At 53.8% G+C, this 15016-nt stretch overlaps 1 protein-coding gene across 6 annotated transcripts in view; it reads left to right on the top strand.

The window, feature by feature from the left end:
- The window catches only part of FAM120B (family with sequence similarity 120 member B), a 59997-nt gene extending 45423 nt beyond the window's left edge, over positions 1-14574 (top strand). For 5 of the 6 annotated variants that reach the window (XM_081044791.1, XM_081044789.1, XM_081044788.1 and 2 more), the window contains 3 exons: positions 1787-1879; positions 7528-7579; positions 13357-14574. In XM_081044791.1, coding sequence (XP_080900917.1) covers positions 1787-1879; positions 7528-7579; positions 13357-13369 — 158 coding nt within the window. In that variant the 3' untranslated portion in view covers positions 13370-14574. The remainder of the gene's footprint in view (positions 1-1786; positions 1880-7527; positions 7580-13356) is intronic. The other variant, XM_081044787.1, reaches the window with a different exon arrangement.
- Positions 14575-15016: the final 442 nt, after the last annotated feature.

Raw genomic sequence — 15016 nt, 5'->3', positions numbered from 1 at the left:
CCGCACACACCCTGTTTGCTTAATGGCTCCCCGCTTTGAGCTCAGGTGGCTTCCATTTTTCTCATTAGACAGATTACATTTTTGTGCATTATTTCCTTCAAATCGAGTACCACAGTTTACAGAATTATCATCGAATTCTACAATGATGTTGCCAACTTGTTTCCTAAAAACCTTTTCATCACTTTATATATGTTTATCCTGTGATGAAGAGTTCTCTTTCATGGTACCCTGGACAGCATGTAAAAGTTTGTTTTTTAGCTAATTTGACAGATGAAAAGGCATACCTCATCAGTTGGCTGCATCTGTTTATCAGTGAATTAGGACCTCTTCTTTATCTGCAAATTTATTTTGATCATTATTTCCCGGCCTCATTGAGATCTGTACCTGTAAGATTTAGGAGCAGCCCCATTTTTTTCCCGGTGGAGTAAGAGAACCTACCCCAACATCCCACCCACCAGACTGTCTTCTGCAGACCTGTTTGGCATCCGCCTAGCCAGGTGCCAGGCGTGAGGTCCGACCACAGGGACTTGCAGGCAGTGAGGACGGCTCTTTGTCCCCAGGCCCTAGTAGGGACAGACTTCCCCCAGCCCTGTCCTGTTACTCCCTCTTAACTCTCTCCTACCAGCTGTAGATATGCAGAGTGTGAGACCCCAGAGCAAAAGTTTATTCCCTGCAGAATAAATGTGCAGCTTTCCCTCCACAGTATCTGCTCCCTGAATTGGTTGGCAGCCTGTCACTGGAGCAGGGACACGGTGCTGGGACCTCACAGATGGCTGTTCTGAGCCAGCAGCCGGCACTGGGATTCTGACGCCTGAAGCTCCCTCTGCATTTCAGAGGGCAGGCATCCCCCGCTGGGCCTAAGGGGATGGCATGTGTGATAAGCCTGTAAGGACAGCATGGCTTCAGAGTTGTCATGTGTTTCCGTTTAAGGCTGTAGGACGGTGACTTTTAATCTTTAAAAGAAAGTGTGTTTGATTACTTTTTAACGAAGCACACTGACAGATGGGCGGGATTTGGTGATCCTGTCATATTCAAGTTAACAAAGAAAACTGTGTTTCGGGAGAGATGATGAGTCGATCTCCATGATCGGGAAACTTCCTTTTTCCCTTGACGTCATCATTTCTTTAGAAGTACAACTTGATGCTGTCTGGTTTGCGCCCCTTGCTTTGCAGAAGGAAAACTTAGGCCCCATGTGGTGGGTCCCCGTGAACTATCAGGATGCTTCTAAAAGCACATTCAATCTGACCTCGGGAGGCCTTCTGGTGTTAAACCCCGGTAGATGGGTAGAGGGGTAGGATTTAGGGCTTTAGGAGAGGGAATGTGAGAGTAAGAAAGTTGGGCATGACACAAGCTTAGGGAATTGGGACGACAGCATCTGGGTCTGGCACACAAAGTCCTGCACATGGGTGGCGGGTGCGCTGGTCAGGGCCCTCCTGGTGGCCAGCGGTGTGGGGCTTGCCTCCCCGGGGAGGCAGAGCCAGTCAGAACTCACTGTGAAGCCACTGCATGCAGGGGACCGAGCAGAAGGCCCCATGTCCTCAGCCTGCCCCTCCCATCACCAGCATGGTCCCTGGGCACTCGTCCCAGTGCAGCCCTCAACCCTGCCCAGACTCGCTGGCACGGGGCCCTACACCTGCGTTTTGCATGGGCTTTCCCTGAAATTCAAAGACACCAGAAGTTTGAAAATGCCAGCCCAGTGCCACCTTGCTGCAGTGTTACACACAGCGTGTCGTTTGGGGTTACGTATCTGGTAGCTTGCTGACACGCTGACCTCCTGTCTCCACAGGGCGGTGGGAGAGACAGGGATCCGGCTCCCACAGGACGAGCTCCGGGTACAGCCGGTCTGGCCAAGGACAGTACTGGAGAGACCAGGGGCCAGGTAAGAGGGCGCCAGGCCCCCCGCCACCCATGCGGCTCGTGTCTGCTTCCATCACAGCTTATATGCTTGCAGGTGAATAAACAGGTGAGCCACCGATAGGTCTCGTGCCATCCTTCGTGAAGTAGAGGCAAAGCGTCTGCCTGCCGCTTGCTTATTCATTTATTTCCTGTCCGTTCAGGCATCTGTTCAAGACTGTTTTTACAATGTAATTACTGTTTTTTACCTCTGCAACCTCTAAAGTGGGTGTTGGTGTCCCAAGTCGCCCACGTTGCCACGGACACCCAGCAGGACTGGGCATCCTGGTCTGTGTCTGAGTGGCCTTACGGGCGTCCGGGGCCTGCGTCCAGGTGTGTGCGGCCCCACCCGTCACCCGGCCAAGTGCCAAGTCGTCCTGGGATCTCAGCGGGTGTGCACACTCAGCGCATGTCCAGAGTCCACTGAGCAGCAGTGTGGACCAGGGCTCTTGATGAGGTTTCTGAAATGCCACCCTGGGGGAGAGAAGCCACGTAAGTTCCCATGTGCAGTTACCTTAGGGGTCCCTCTGAAACACCAGATCAGGCCGCCAGTTGTGCGGGAGCCCCCAGGGGTCTGAGTGAACACACTTAGTGACGCCACCGTCCTCGGCTCTAGTCAGTGCCAGCGTGGGCATCACTCCCACTTGATGCAGGCCGAGCTGTGGCTGTCTGTGCTGGGTCAGTAACCGAGATGAGGGCCCTGCCTTCCCACACACGTCACGTGTATGTGTATTGTTTGAATTTGGAAGGTTGCCTGGGAGAGAGCCAGAAAGGGACAGGGTGTGTGTGTGGACCTAGAATCTCACGGTGACACCCAGAGCCACAGGGTCGCTGCCTCTGCCCTGACTGAGTATTGGGAGCGGACACTCTGTGTGGAGTCCCATTCGACACCCTTAGTTCTCACTTGCACTCCGCGTGTCACACGGAGGGCCCGTCGGTCACTGCCGCCCTCAGGAATCCATGTGTGGCAGCAGTGCCGCCCTCCAGGGCTCCCCGGTGCCGTGGGGGCCCACAGCCATGAACAGTGCTTTCATCTACCCACCAGACTGCCCGCCTCTGGTTGGGCTGTGAAATTGCTTGGGGCGGCTTGGGGACCACCCTGAATTTCTCACTCTCCAAGGCTGTCAGGCCTTCTTCAGACAAACCAGAGAAAGGAAAATGTGGAGCAAAGCTTGTGGCCTGAACGGTGGAGCTGACGGCCCCTCCCCCGCCCTCTCTGCTGTGTCACGTGAGGGTCCTTGAAAAGGTGTCTGACAAGGCTGCGTGAGTACAGGCCTGAGGAGGGAGGGAGCAGCCGTGAGGCATCTGCAGGAAGGACGGGTGGGCAGCAGGAGCAGGCCTGGCCTCAGGCTCTCGAAAGAACTGCCTTTCCTCCAGGGGACACGCTCCATGGCACCACCAGCGTGCCGTGAGCTGGCAGGCTTTCATCGGGCTGTGATGAGGTGCAGGGGTGTTGAGGGGATGGGCTTAGAGTGCAGTGGGGCCCCAGCCGCCTGGCCAGAGGCTGAGGCTCAGAACACCCCGCCGGCCCAGGACAGCAGAGTGAGGGCCTGGGGACCCCAGTGGAGTCTCGCAGGCTGCAGAGCCCACCTGGGCTTCCTGAGTGGACAAGAAAGGCCACCCCTAGTTGTCCTCCTGCTGTCGGTGTCCCCACGCAGGGCCTGGTGTGGTGGCAAACGGTGACCTTGACTTCCTCCTCCCCACTGGGTCTCAGGAAGCTGGGATAAACGAACTGATGCAGCGTCCGGCTGGGGAGGGCTGCCGGCTGCCGCTGGCACAGGCTGGGCAGGACGTGGGTTATGCCTAGCTGCACACCCACATGGACCCTGGGTCCCCTGCACACCTGCTGGATGAATCGTCTCGCAGCGGGCATCTGGTCTTGGGTCCTGCCAGCCCCAGTGCTGTGCTCTGATTCTGTTCCTTCGTGCTGAGCTCCGTCACCTTCCCCTGGGCCACGTGGGGCTGTACCTGTCAGGACCTCTGAGGTACTGAGGTTGTCGTTACTTGTCACACTTGCTGTGCCTGAGGCAGCCTGCGAAGGCTTTTGACGGGCAGACACTGTCTTGGGCCCGTGGCCTGCCTGCCCAGAGCACACAGGTCCTCACTCCTGGTGGGGTTATCGGGCTCCCCACACGGCCTTCACGAGACCCGAGAGAAAGTATTAGTGTAGTGAGTGTTAGGTGCAACTGACAACCCTCGTTTCTTAAATCGTTTCCTGGCATTAATTCTGACATAGCTCTTAATACTTAAAAGTGGACTGCTTTAGAGTCTTTTCTGTTAAAAACTAAACAATGTCAATTGTACCACAGTAAAGCTGTTTTTGTTTTTGCTTTTCTAATTTTATTGGGGAACATTGGGGATCAGTGTGCTTCTCCAAGGCCCAACACCTCCAAGCCGTCCTTCAGTCTAGTTGTGGAGGGCGCAGCTCAGCTCCAAGTCCAGTTGCCGTTTACAATCTTTAGTTGCAGGGGCGCAGCCCACCATCCCATGTGGGGTTTGAACCATGTGGGAATTTTGTTGAGAGCTTGTGCTCTAACCAACTGAGCCATCCGGCTGCCCCAGTAAAACTGTTTTTAAAAAGAAAATTTAAAAAGCATGCAAGCCAAAGCCTGACTGTGTGGGCTGACTGTGTCCTTTTGGCCATTGGCTGACCAGCCCCATGAGGCCTTGTGCTTGGACACCCGGTGTCCCCAGGGCACGGCCAGCAAGCCCAGCCCAGGGGAAGATGTCGTGATTGTCGGCTGAGTCTTCGGTAGGTGATGGCAGAGGTCACGTGGACACGTTGAAATTGGAGAAGGGAACCTGTTTTCTTTGGATCTATAGTGAACGAAGAGGTTTCTTCTAAATCTGTTGGCAGAGATTTGTGTCTGGAAATTTCTCCTCGTGTACATTTACAAAATAGTGACTCTTCTTCCTGCTGGAGCCTAGAAGCCCACAGTCATGCCTGGTGGCCTCCCGCAGGCCCCTTGCGTGACACTCTGCTGTTGCAGCTGCGTGGCTGCTGGCCTGGCAGAGGCCCAGATGCCACCTGATTTCTCGCATCCTACGTGTGACTGGTCCTCAGGGCAGGTGGGGTCAGGCTGAGAGCCCTTCAGGCTGTGCTCTCGACCATGATGGTGAAAAGAAAGCAGTGGGTGGCCACACGTCTGGGGGTGAGCAGGCTGAACCAGGAGGACAGTGCCAAGCTGAGGGGCAGGGTGGGGCTCTGACCACGGTGCTGGGGGGGCTTCAGGTTCCCGGGAGGGATGGTTCCAGGAACTGACTAAGGCTGGGGGGCGGGGGGGGGGTGTGTGGCTGTCACCCCGTGTGTGTGTGGTGTGTGTGTGTGAGTGTGTAAGGCTGTCACCAGCAGGAGCCCAGACCTGGCCTTGCCACGGGTGTGGACTGAGAAGCTGGGTCTGAACTGCCAAGGAGACAGGAAACTCCAGCTGGGCTGTGTTCTTCCTGACTCCTTTCAGCTTCAAACAGGCCTGGGAAGCTTTAGGACCGAATCGCAAAGAAGCTAGAGTGTCTGTATACCAGCGAGCTGCGAGCGTGTTTTGGGGATCAGCTGGCTCTCAGGCACAGCAGCGCCCAGAACAGGGGCCTCCTCATGGGTCCTGCGTGCCTCCCGCCACTCCCGGTGACGTTTCCTCCTTGAGCTCTGGGCCCTGCACAGCCCTGTTATTCAGTGTCATACCCCACTGCCAAGCACCGAGCACGTCCCAGGCCGGGATCACGGTGCAGGCGGGGCACACACACCATCCAGGGGCCCCAGGGGCGTGCCAAGCCTGGGACATGCCCAGCATTTTTCTTGTAAATTGAGTGCATACAAATGTAGCTCGCGGTCAGCACACCCCCTTTCTGACAGGTGTGCTCCCCGACTCCATTCACACGTCAGTGGAGCGTCAGGTGCTTAGCCTGCAGTCGCTCACATACCAGGAAGCTGTGACAGCCGTGGCCGCTACAGACACACTGGCCGGCGCTCCAGGCAGTGCACCGCCACCAGCAGCGCTGACCAGCAGGGCCAGGCTGGTCCTGTCTTGGGAGTGACCGAGCGGCAAGAGCAGTGAGACACCCGGTTCTCACTTTGCTGCCAGCTAGTGATGGAGTGGAGTGGGTATGCTGTATCCATACCCACACGGTCAGCTCTTGTGACATCCACACAGAAACCGTTTCTCCCTCCGGCTGCTCGATTTCAGGAACAACTTGGAGCTCTAAGGGTTGTTTGCAGGCTGGGGGCCCGGCCGGACGAGCACCTTCCCCTCTTCTGTTCTGATCACTTAAAGGCAGAAAATCAGTAACTCCTGGGCAGCTAGAGCTCGGAACTGCTCACCGCTGTGCGCACGTTGGAAACGCAGGTCTTTGAAGGACACCCCTGCTCTGGCGGGCAGGCCAACGTCCTCACACACGGGTTACACATAGGTCAGGACGTGGCATGTGAGTGTTAGGGCTGAGACACTGGCCCCCAGGATCCCTCAGGTGAAGGCTGAGTCAGAGTCTGATGGATGAACGAGGGCGGAATGTGGACGGGAGGAAATCAGGGCCCTAAAGGACGAAAAAAAAAAGCGCGAGCACAGTCGCTTTGGCTCACGTGGAGAGGCGTCCGTGCAAGTGCTGTGGGTCATGCAGATGTTTGCTAGTTGCAGGTGTTTCTGTATAAAATATGTCTTGTGCACGTGCACGGGTGGACAGACAGACACACACACACTTTCTGGATCAGGGAATCTACCTTCTCAGTTTGAATCACCGTGAGTGGGTTATGTCATCTATACTAAGCCAGCATATGTTTTGGTGGGTTTTGTCTGCCTTGGAACTGCCGTTGTAGTATTTTTGGAGATATTGAAGTAGCCTAATAGAAAGTTGTCTCTATTTTCAGGACAGAATTAACAGGCAAAATTGTTTGTGTTATTGAAAAACTGAAAATGCCTCAGAGTGAGAATTCAGTTACTGCCACAAATGGGGATGTCCCCAGGGTCCCTCGGCTGCCAGGTGTGAGCCTGGCTTCCTGAGGTGCTGCACATCAAAGCCTCCCGAGGTGCAAACACAGCACCCCTTCCTTCTGGTGTGAGAAGTGACGTGTCACATTCCACAGTTGGTAGCTACAAACTTGCCTGTGATTTCTGCAGCTTGTCACATCCAGTGGTGATTCCCCAGAGGAGGCCGGGTTGTTGTGACAGTGCTGTCATCACCTGTGATAACAAGGGTAGGCCTGGAAACTTCATTCCGGCCATTTCTGGGACCCGGGGAGCCTCACTTCTGGGAGAGGTGTGAGCAGCAGGGACCAGGCTTTGTGGGCAGAGCACCATTTGTACTTGCAGGGGGTTCTTTCCTGACCTCCCAACGGGCCCTGTCTGCCCCAGGGAAGGGCACTCAGCCCAGCTGGAGAAAGAGCCCCGTGCTCTTTTTCGTACTTGGTGCAGTGTTCCCCTGAGCTGAGCTGTGGACGGGGAAGCTCCATTTGCAGGCTGATGGTGGCAGTGACGGTGTAGAGGTGCAGCCCCGGGTAGGGGGAGGCTGCTGACGGGAGCAGTTCGTGCACCGTGCTCCCTCTGAACTAACTGCTCCCACTTGAATGGGGCAGGCAGCTCAGCGTGCTGTTCTGTGGATCTTACAGAAATGTAACTTGTTTGTTTCCCTGTCTGTTTATTGCAGGAAGCAGGCAGCACGAGCCTGAGCGGTGGAAAAGACACTCGCCCTCTTCTGGGTAAGTCCACTTCAGTGTCCAGAGTGAGTCCACGGTCAGAGGCTGCATGCAGTGCACGTAACATTGGCATCACGTGCCAGACTTGAAAACAATTGGACGTTAAATCTGCTAACGGGCTAAGTTCACTTGCTCCCTCCAGAAAAGTGTGGTAGGAAAAGATGAGGAGTGGGGACATGAGACCTTGGCCTTGCCTGCTTCAGAGGGAAGTGAGGGAACCACGGCGTCTTATCTGTGAGGCTAGAGGGGACGAGGGGACTGGCCCGGTTTTGCGCAAAAAGGAAAACAGCCTTTGCAGTGGCTTTTCCCTCGGTACATTCAAAAGCTTTTGTGGCTTCTCTTCAGAGGTTGTGCCTGATGCCATGGCCACCAGCACTCGTTGCCATCACCTGTGCAGAGGAGGGCTGCTTGGGTCTCCAGTCAGGGTGTCGCGACATCTGGGCCTTCCTAAGGAGAGCCAGGCTGTGTGGCTGTTCCCAACGTGCCGTCCGACAGCTGTAGCACCTCAACAGTTGTTTCCTAGTTACAAACTCTAAGCAGAGTGAGCGTCCCAGCTCTGCCATCTTTCAGCCCTCAGAAGTGTCTGTACAGAAAAGGAGGGGACGCCTTTCTCCTCCCCTTCCCGGACGTAGTGAGCTCTGTGTGGAGGTTCTGCCTGGGGGTCCTGACAAAGTGTGTGACTCATGCGTCTGTTCCTGTAGTGTCATCCCCTCGTTTGATTTTCACCCGGCTCCAGCTCAGTGTTTCTTACTGCAGTGCACGTGCAGACAGGCCTGGGTTCAGGCAGACTGGAAGCCCATAGGGACGGGTGAGGAGAAGGCAGAAGTGGAGTGTCCGGAAGCCTGCATTCCACAGTCAGTAGCTACACAGCCAGAAGCCATGTTTCCACGACTGAGAAGCATGCTTGTGGCTCTTTGTGAGCCCTGAAGACTCGATTTTAAAAAACACTTAAAGTGAATCCAAGTTCAGAGTAATAATCTTTTCATGAAAGAATGTTCAGATAATCCAAGAACTGAAATTTTAAGCCCAGTAACCTCTGGGGTATTGATTCTAGAAAGACATCTAGGTTAGAAGTTGAAAGTCAGGCCCTTCCTTAGCAGGCGGCTCCCTTACGCCTGGAGAGCTGGGGTGACGGCCAGGCTCCCTTCCGGGCCACACTCCAGGACTCGTGACCCCCAGCTCTCAGAAATGCTCACCCTTGTCCCCCAGAAGACGAGCCCTTTAAAACAACGTAAGCCCTGAACATTCACAGGCTAGACTGTACACTTGCACTTGAATCAGCCGGACTCAGCTCAGGTATGCATAGCCCCAGGCTTCGTCTTGCCTTAAAACCCCGTCCATAGCGTTTACCAGAAAAGGGATCTTCTCCAGATAGTTTGAGCCATTTGTATAAATCTCCACGTCCTGCAGCTCCTCCTAAAACATCTGAACAGACCATTCACCGTGGAAAACCTGAAGGGGACTCACTGCCCTTCTCCCAAGCAGAGAGCTTGACAAATAAGTTTTGACAAACTTTGAGTAATTCCCTGTTACAGAAACAGAGAAGGGCCAGTCTGACCTAGGCTGCGTGGTCCTTCTGGCACAAGGAAGAACATTCCAGAAAGGGACATTCATCTTCAGAGGTTCTGAGGTGGCGTGAACTTGCTGTCGCAGGAGCGAGGTAGGGCAGAGGCAGGGCCCATCCTGGGAGGTGGGCTTTATTTGGGGTGCTCTCTTGGACCACTGGTAGTCCCGTGAGTGACGTATGACCTTTAGTTGTTTTCCATTCAGACTCTGGCCCTGGCTGGCTCTCCGGAATAGCTTAGCCTTCAGTATGTCACGTGTGTGTTGCTTCCAATGTGACTCCTCCTATTTTAGTCCTTTGTGGAATTTTTTCCCCCTGAACATTTGTTTTTTTGTCTTCATATTCTGAAATTTCAAAAGAATTGTTTGTGTGAGGCTTTCCTTTTACCATCCATTCCGCTTGGCATCGTGTGGTCCTTTGTCCATACCCCTAAGATCTGGGGGTTTTCTAGTGTGATTTCTTACAAGGATTACAGGCTGTGTCCTGGAGGAACCCTTGTTAAATCTAGAACGTTCCAAGTGTATCTTTCTTGTCCTCTTGCAGATTTTCTGTTGTTTGTTTCAACACTGTCTCCTACAGAAATTCCTCAGCTTGATTTCCAGCCTGCTGATTCTTTCTGAATTTGAAGTGTAGTTTTTGTCAGAGTAAACATCACTCCCTTCCCCGAGGCTGTTTTCAGCAGATTAATCGGGTATTTGCTAATTATCTGTGTTTCTTCTGTTTTAGGAATTACCTATCAAGTTAAGGAATTTGCTTTTTTGCCCCACAGGAAACTGGGACCCCGTATCTGCTTGTCCGCGTCTCCAGTCTGGGAGGCAGTGGTTTGCTCTGTGTGTTCCCTTCCTTTACGGATCCAAGAAGAGATGTTGATTCTTCAGTCTGTTCAGCCTTTTCCTTGTTAGGACAGAGTGGCGACTTTGAGCTCCTTCCATGCAGAACTGGAAATCAGGAGTCCCCACAGCATTTGTTTTTTCCTAGACTTACCGACTCTTGTTTTTGCTTGTGAGTTTGATTAGTTTTCTGTGTATATTTATCATAATCCAACTTGAGATTCTCCCCCAGTTCTCTATATCTCCTGTCAATGCATTCGTGCGATGGGCATCTCGTTGGTTGCGCTTTCTGGTCAGCACCCCCTGCACTCGCCTAGCGTGGCCCTGACTGGGTGCTCTCTCGGCCACCTCCCGGCTCTCACCCTTGTCACCATCTTCGAGTCTGTATACCTCTCTCTCCTATTGGATTTCTGAATCCTCTATCTTCCTCTTTCTTGGTTTACAATCTTATCCTGAGAAAAAGGACATAAATCTTTGAGGCCTTGCAGGTCGGAAAATCTTTTTATCTTTTAATTGAAAGTTTACCAAGTTACAGAATTCTAGGTTGAAAATTGTTTCTCTTAGAATTTTGTAGACTGCTCCATTGCCTCCTGGCTTCCACTGTGTCCCAAGTGAGAATCTGCTATTTTTCTGATTCTTGATCTTTTGTATGAACCTTTCTTTTTGTCTCTGGATGTTTGTAGGGTCCTCTCTGTCCTTGAAATTGCATGATAGGTCCTGAGTGTCACCCATGGTGCTGGACGGTCAGTGGGGCCTTAAGTCAGGCATCATATCACACATGTTCTGGCAACTGACACGTGTTCTAGACAGACAGCACAGGACGCTCTCGGCGCTTCTCCGGCCCTCAGCTCTATCATCGTGCCTTGCGCTCTCAGCCTCCAGCTGCCCCACCTGAGTGCACGTCCACTCGTGTATACTGAGGCTTCGCTCCCATCCTGTGTTCAGAGAGGACAGTGTGGACGTTCCTCCCTCGTGAGCCACCTGCTTATTCCGCCTCTTCCCTGTAGCTCCTCTGCTCCACAGCCACATCCGTCAGCCCCTCCCTTCTCCCGTCAGCAGGTGGTTCCCTCTGGTCAGCATCAGGGAAGCTTCGGTGCCCATGTTCTGCCGTCGGCGGCGTGTTGCCATCTTGCTTCAGCTCTCCATGTCTTTCCTTTGCTGACTTAACTATGATTTCACCTTGCGAAGAGAGAAACTGAGGCACATTAAATCTGAATTAAGAGTTGTTTTCTACACAAATCCATGCGATGGGGCATTAGCAAACTGCCGTGGTGAGGAGGGCTCCTCCGAACTACTGGCAGAAGAGGCCCCTGGGGAGGAGGCGGGAGCCCAGCAGGAGGCCTGGCCGCTGCTGCCCAAGCAGCTGGCTGTTTGCGCTTGCTTGGCCCTGGGATTTGGCTTGGGGACCTTCAGGCCTTGACAGACTGAGGTTTTCGTTTGTTTCCATAGGCTGCTGAGTCATGAAAGCCACCGCAGTGTAATGGCCCCACGTGTAATTAACGTAACAACCTCCAGACTGAGCCTGCACCTCTGGCCTCAGACGAGGAAGGAAGGTGGTGGGCGTGCATGTCTGCTTGGCCAGACCTTAGCCGATGGGCCCCCAGGCCGGGGCCCAGCACCCCAGCGCAGCCGGTGTGCACCCCCGGCTCCAGCAGGAGCTTCCAGAGGGGTCCCCACTCGGGCAGCTGGGAGCAGCCCAGCCACACAGGCCATCACAATGGTCCTGTCCCCTGTGCCCGTCTGCCCCATAGATGGTGACTCAGAGCTAATTCTCATCTTGTAGACGGAACTCTCCTGGGGTGGATTCTATGGTCATTTTCTTCCTTTCATTTTTTTCTGCTCGTTGTCACTTGTGTACAGGTTAGACTCTTCTGACGTCTTTGTGTCCTTTTGCTTTGTGGGAAATTTCCTCAATTTTATCTTCCATCTTTTCTAGTAGTTCTTTAATTTCACTGTTTTTAAATTCTGAGAACTCAGAAGGTTTCTTTTTTTTATAGCAGTCTTCTTTGTTTTGCGATTGCAACATCTTCTCTTGCAACAAGGATATTGATTGCACCAGTGGTGTTTTGTTTTGTTTTCTCTTCCTCCTTCGTAGATGGTTCTTCCAAGTTGCTTTCTCAGTGTGCTTGTTTGTTTTCATTTTGGATTTTCTTCCTCAGACGCCTGGTAACTCTTGAGCTCCCACGCGTGTAGTAGGAAGCCTGTGCCCAGCTTCAGTGCGGGTCCTTGGTGAGCTGTGGCACTGCCATCCGTCAGCTTTTATCTCGGGCGGGTCTGTTTCCTTACAGGAGAGTTGGCATAGAGGGGAAGGTGACTTAAGAAAATCTGAAGAAAGTCCAAGTGGCCATTTGAAACTAGGGGTGCAGGAGGCAGTGAGAAATGCCTTAGAATGACTGCAGGCTCCTGACTAGAGCTGTTAGGATTTTAGTACCATCGACTTGGGTGGGAGATTCAAGAGGAGAAAGAACATGGAGCAGGCGGTAACGTTGAGGTGCGTTGCCTGAGGCGCCCAGACTTTGGAAGACCGAGGTTCAGGTTCTGCTCTGCCGCTGCTGTGGGCCTGGCCTTGGGCAGTGCACCTGGCTTCTCCACGCTCTGCCTTCTCGGACCATCACCTCCCCGAGTGACAGTAAATGATGGAATGTTTATGTACACGCAGCATTTTGCAAACACACACACAGTGAGCACACGCTCCGTCACATCCGCAGTGGTGGAGCGGCTGTGGTCAGAGGGGCCCAGGAATGTAAGCTGAGAGTCATGGCAGGGAACCAGGACCAGATGCTGGCACCAGAGCCACACCACGTGATGTCTCAGAGCCGGCGGTAACGTGCTGGGCTGCCCAGGGAGGAGCAGCTTCCCATGTCGTACACATGGGAGTGACACACCACGTAGGGACAACACAGACAGGCCACGGGGTCAGCCCACGATAAGCAGCGGTGAGTGCGCCCAGGCCAGGTGGGCGTGACCTCTGGTTTCAGCAAGAAGGTCAATAGTGACGACCACAGAGCCGCTCTCGGTAAAGGAGCTCCCCAAGGGCCGTGGAGACCCCTCAGCTCCTTCTGGAACTTGGCAGGACATCCCCCAGCTTCCCTTTCAGTTGTACAGGTCACTGCACATACACATGCATGCACAGACATGCACAAATGGGCACGTGGGCGTGTACACGCATGAACATGCACACTCACACCTCCTCAGGTCTGACTGCCTCACTCACGGCACTGTAGCTGACAGGTGCCCCTTGTCTGCACAGCTCACCCTGCACATGCCCTGTCCCTCCTCCTGGGGACTTGTCCTCAGCAGGAGGAGCAGGCGGCGTTGACACTCACGCTCCCAGGGGTGGCTTAGGTTGCGGGGGACTGGGAGACTCACGGTGGCTTGTGTTCTAGGTGGTCCAGCTGACGCTCTGCAGAGACAGGACAGACAGCTGACAGTGCTTAGAAAACCCGGACCCAGATGTCAGGGCAGCGCATCCTGCTCGTCTTCAGTTAACACACAGAAGCCCCCACATTTCACGCGTGTCCAGCATCCGATCCAGGTATGTTCGAGCCATAAAGTAGGCGTGCTGTGTGTTACCCTCCTTTCCACAGACGCCTGTGAGGACACAGCAGACATCAGGACGACGGCTTTACCGCCACACAAGGATCATGTCCGATGTGGACGGTGGTGAATGTTGACGTCCATGGGGACGTGTCTCAGGAAGGCAGTGAAGAAGCAGACGCCCTCCTGTGCTCGGCAGGGGCCTCTGGGGGCTGGGGCCATTACAGCTCCCTGCTGGCCCGACGAGCGGGGAGGAGACCTGCGTCCACACGTTGCCGACTGACGCGGATGTCTTCTAACAGCAAGTTATCTTCTCACGGGGTTGGCCCAGGCCACTGAACGAGGACCCTTGTAAAAGTTTACTGCTCCATGCACGTCACTAGTGTTCCTCACGTTACAGCTCTTGGGTTTGGATTCCTTGTTTAAATTTGTCAAAAATGCCACTTGGTCACGAGTTCAGAGTTTCCCATTGGAAAGTGGCAATGACTGTAGGCGGTTGCCGTGTTGCTCCGAGGCATTTAGCCAGCCGGTCCTCATTTCAGTGAGGCGCGTGCAACGGCCGTACCTGCTGGCTGCTCCAGGAGGCATCTTCGTCTGTGGCCCCGGAAGCCGCTGCACAGATGGCAGGCTGGGTTTGGCATCTCCCTTTTATGTGACGACAGTGATCTGTAATACACATTTGTGGTTCATAGCCAAATATAAATGATTAGTCTGCTGGTACCAATGAGAAAACTGACTTCATTGCTCCTGTTTTTTGTTTGGACCTATTGTTAAATACCTAGAGCTACACAGAAGCTTGGGGGTCTAACCCAGGCCTCAGGCACCAGGCGAAGTGCAGAGAGGTTACCTGGGGCTCTGGCGACACAGGTCCTGGTTCTGGCCGGTCCCGGGCCACCACCTCCTGCTTTGTGCCCTGGTGTCATCATGTTCATTCAATGGGTTTGCTTCAGCTCAGGGTTTCTCAAATGTGAGTCATGTGTACACCCTTGAAAGGGAAAACAAGTGGTGATTTTTTGCCCATGTTGATTTATTGTTGTTACTCTGCTATTAAAACATATACAAACATGCATTTGATTCCTCATGGCTAGCATGTTCTTAGTACAACTTTCAGTCCCAGACGTCATGTACGTGAAATGAAAACAGTCATGAAACAGGGTTGTGATCATAGTCCATACGAGGTCTCAGTGGACTGGCCAGCGGTCTGTGCTTTGAACGGGGCAGTGGCTGCAGTGCCAGCCCACGAAGGGACAGGGAGGCTGCAGAGGACCCTGCCCAGGGCACCGGCCACATCTCGGGACCCTGCCTGTCCCTCTACCCTGTGGTGACGGGAGTCCACAGCCACGCGCCCTTCCTTGAACCAGCAGAGCATGTGGTGTGGCACCCGCGCTCTCCGTGCATGCCGACCCACACGTTGAGTCTTCTTTGGGTACTTGGTTTCTAGAGGGGCTCCCGCCTTCCCCGTACTGTTGGAATTTTTGCAACACAGATACCTTCATGAATTGTGTAACT

The sequence above is a fragment of the Rhinolophus hipposideros genome, assembly GCF_964194185.1.
Source record: "Rhinolophus hipposideros genome assembly, chromosome: 3".
NCBI lineage: Eukaryota > Metazoa > Chordata > Mammalia > Chiroptera > Rhinolophidae > Rhinolophus > Rhinolophus hipposideros.
This window is presented reverse-complemented; position numbering and strand designations above follow the sequence as displayed.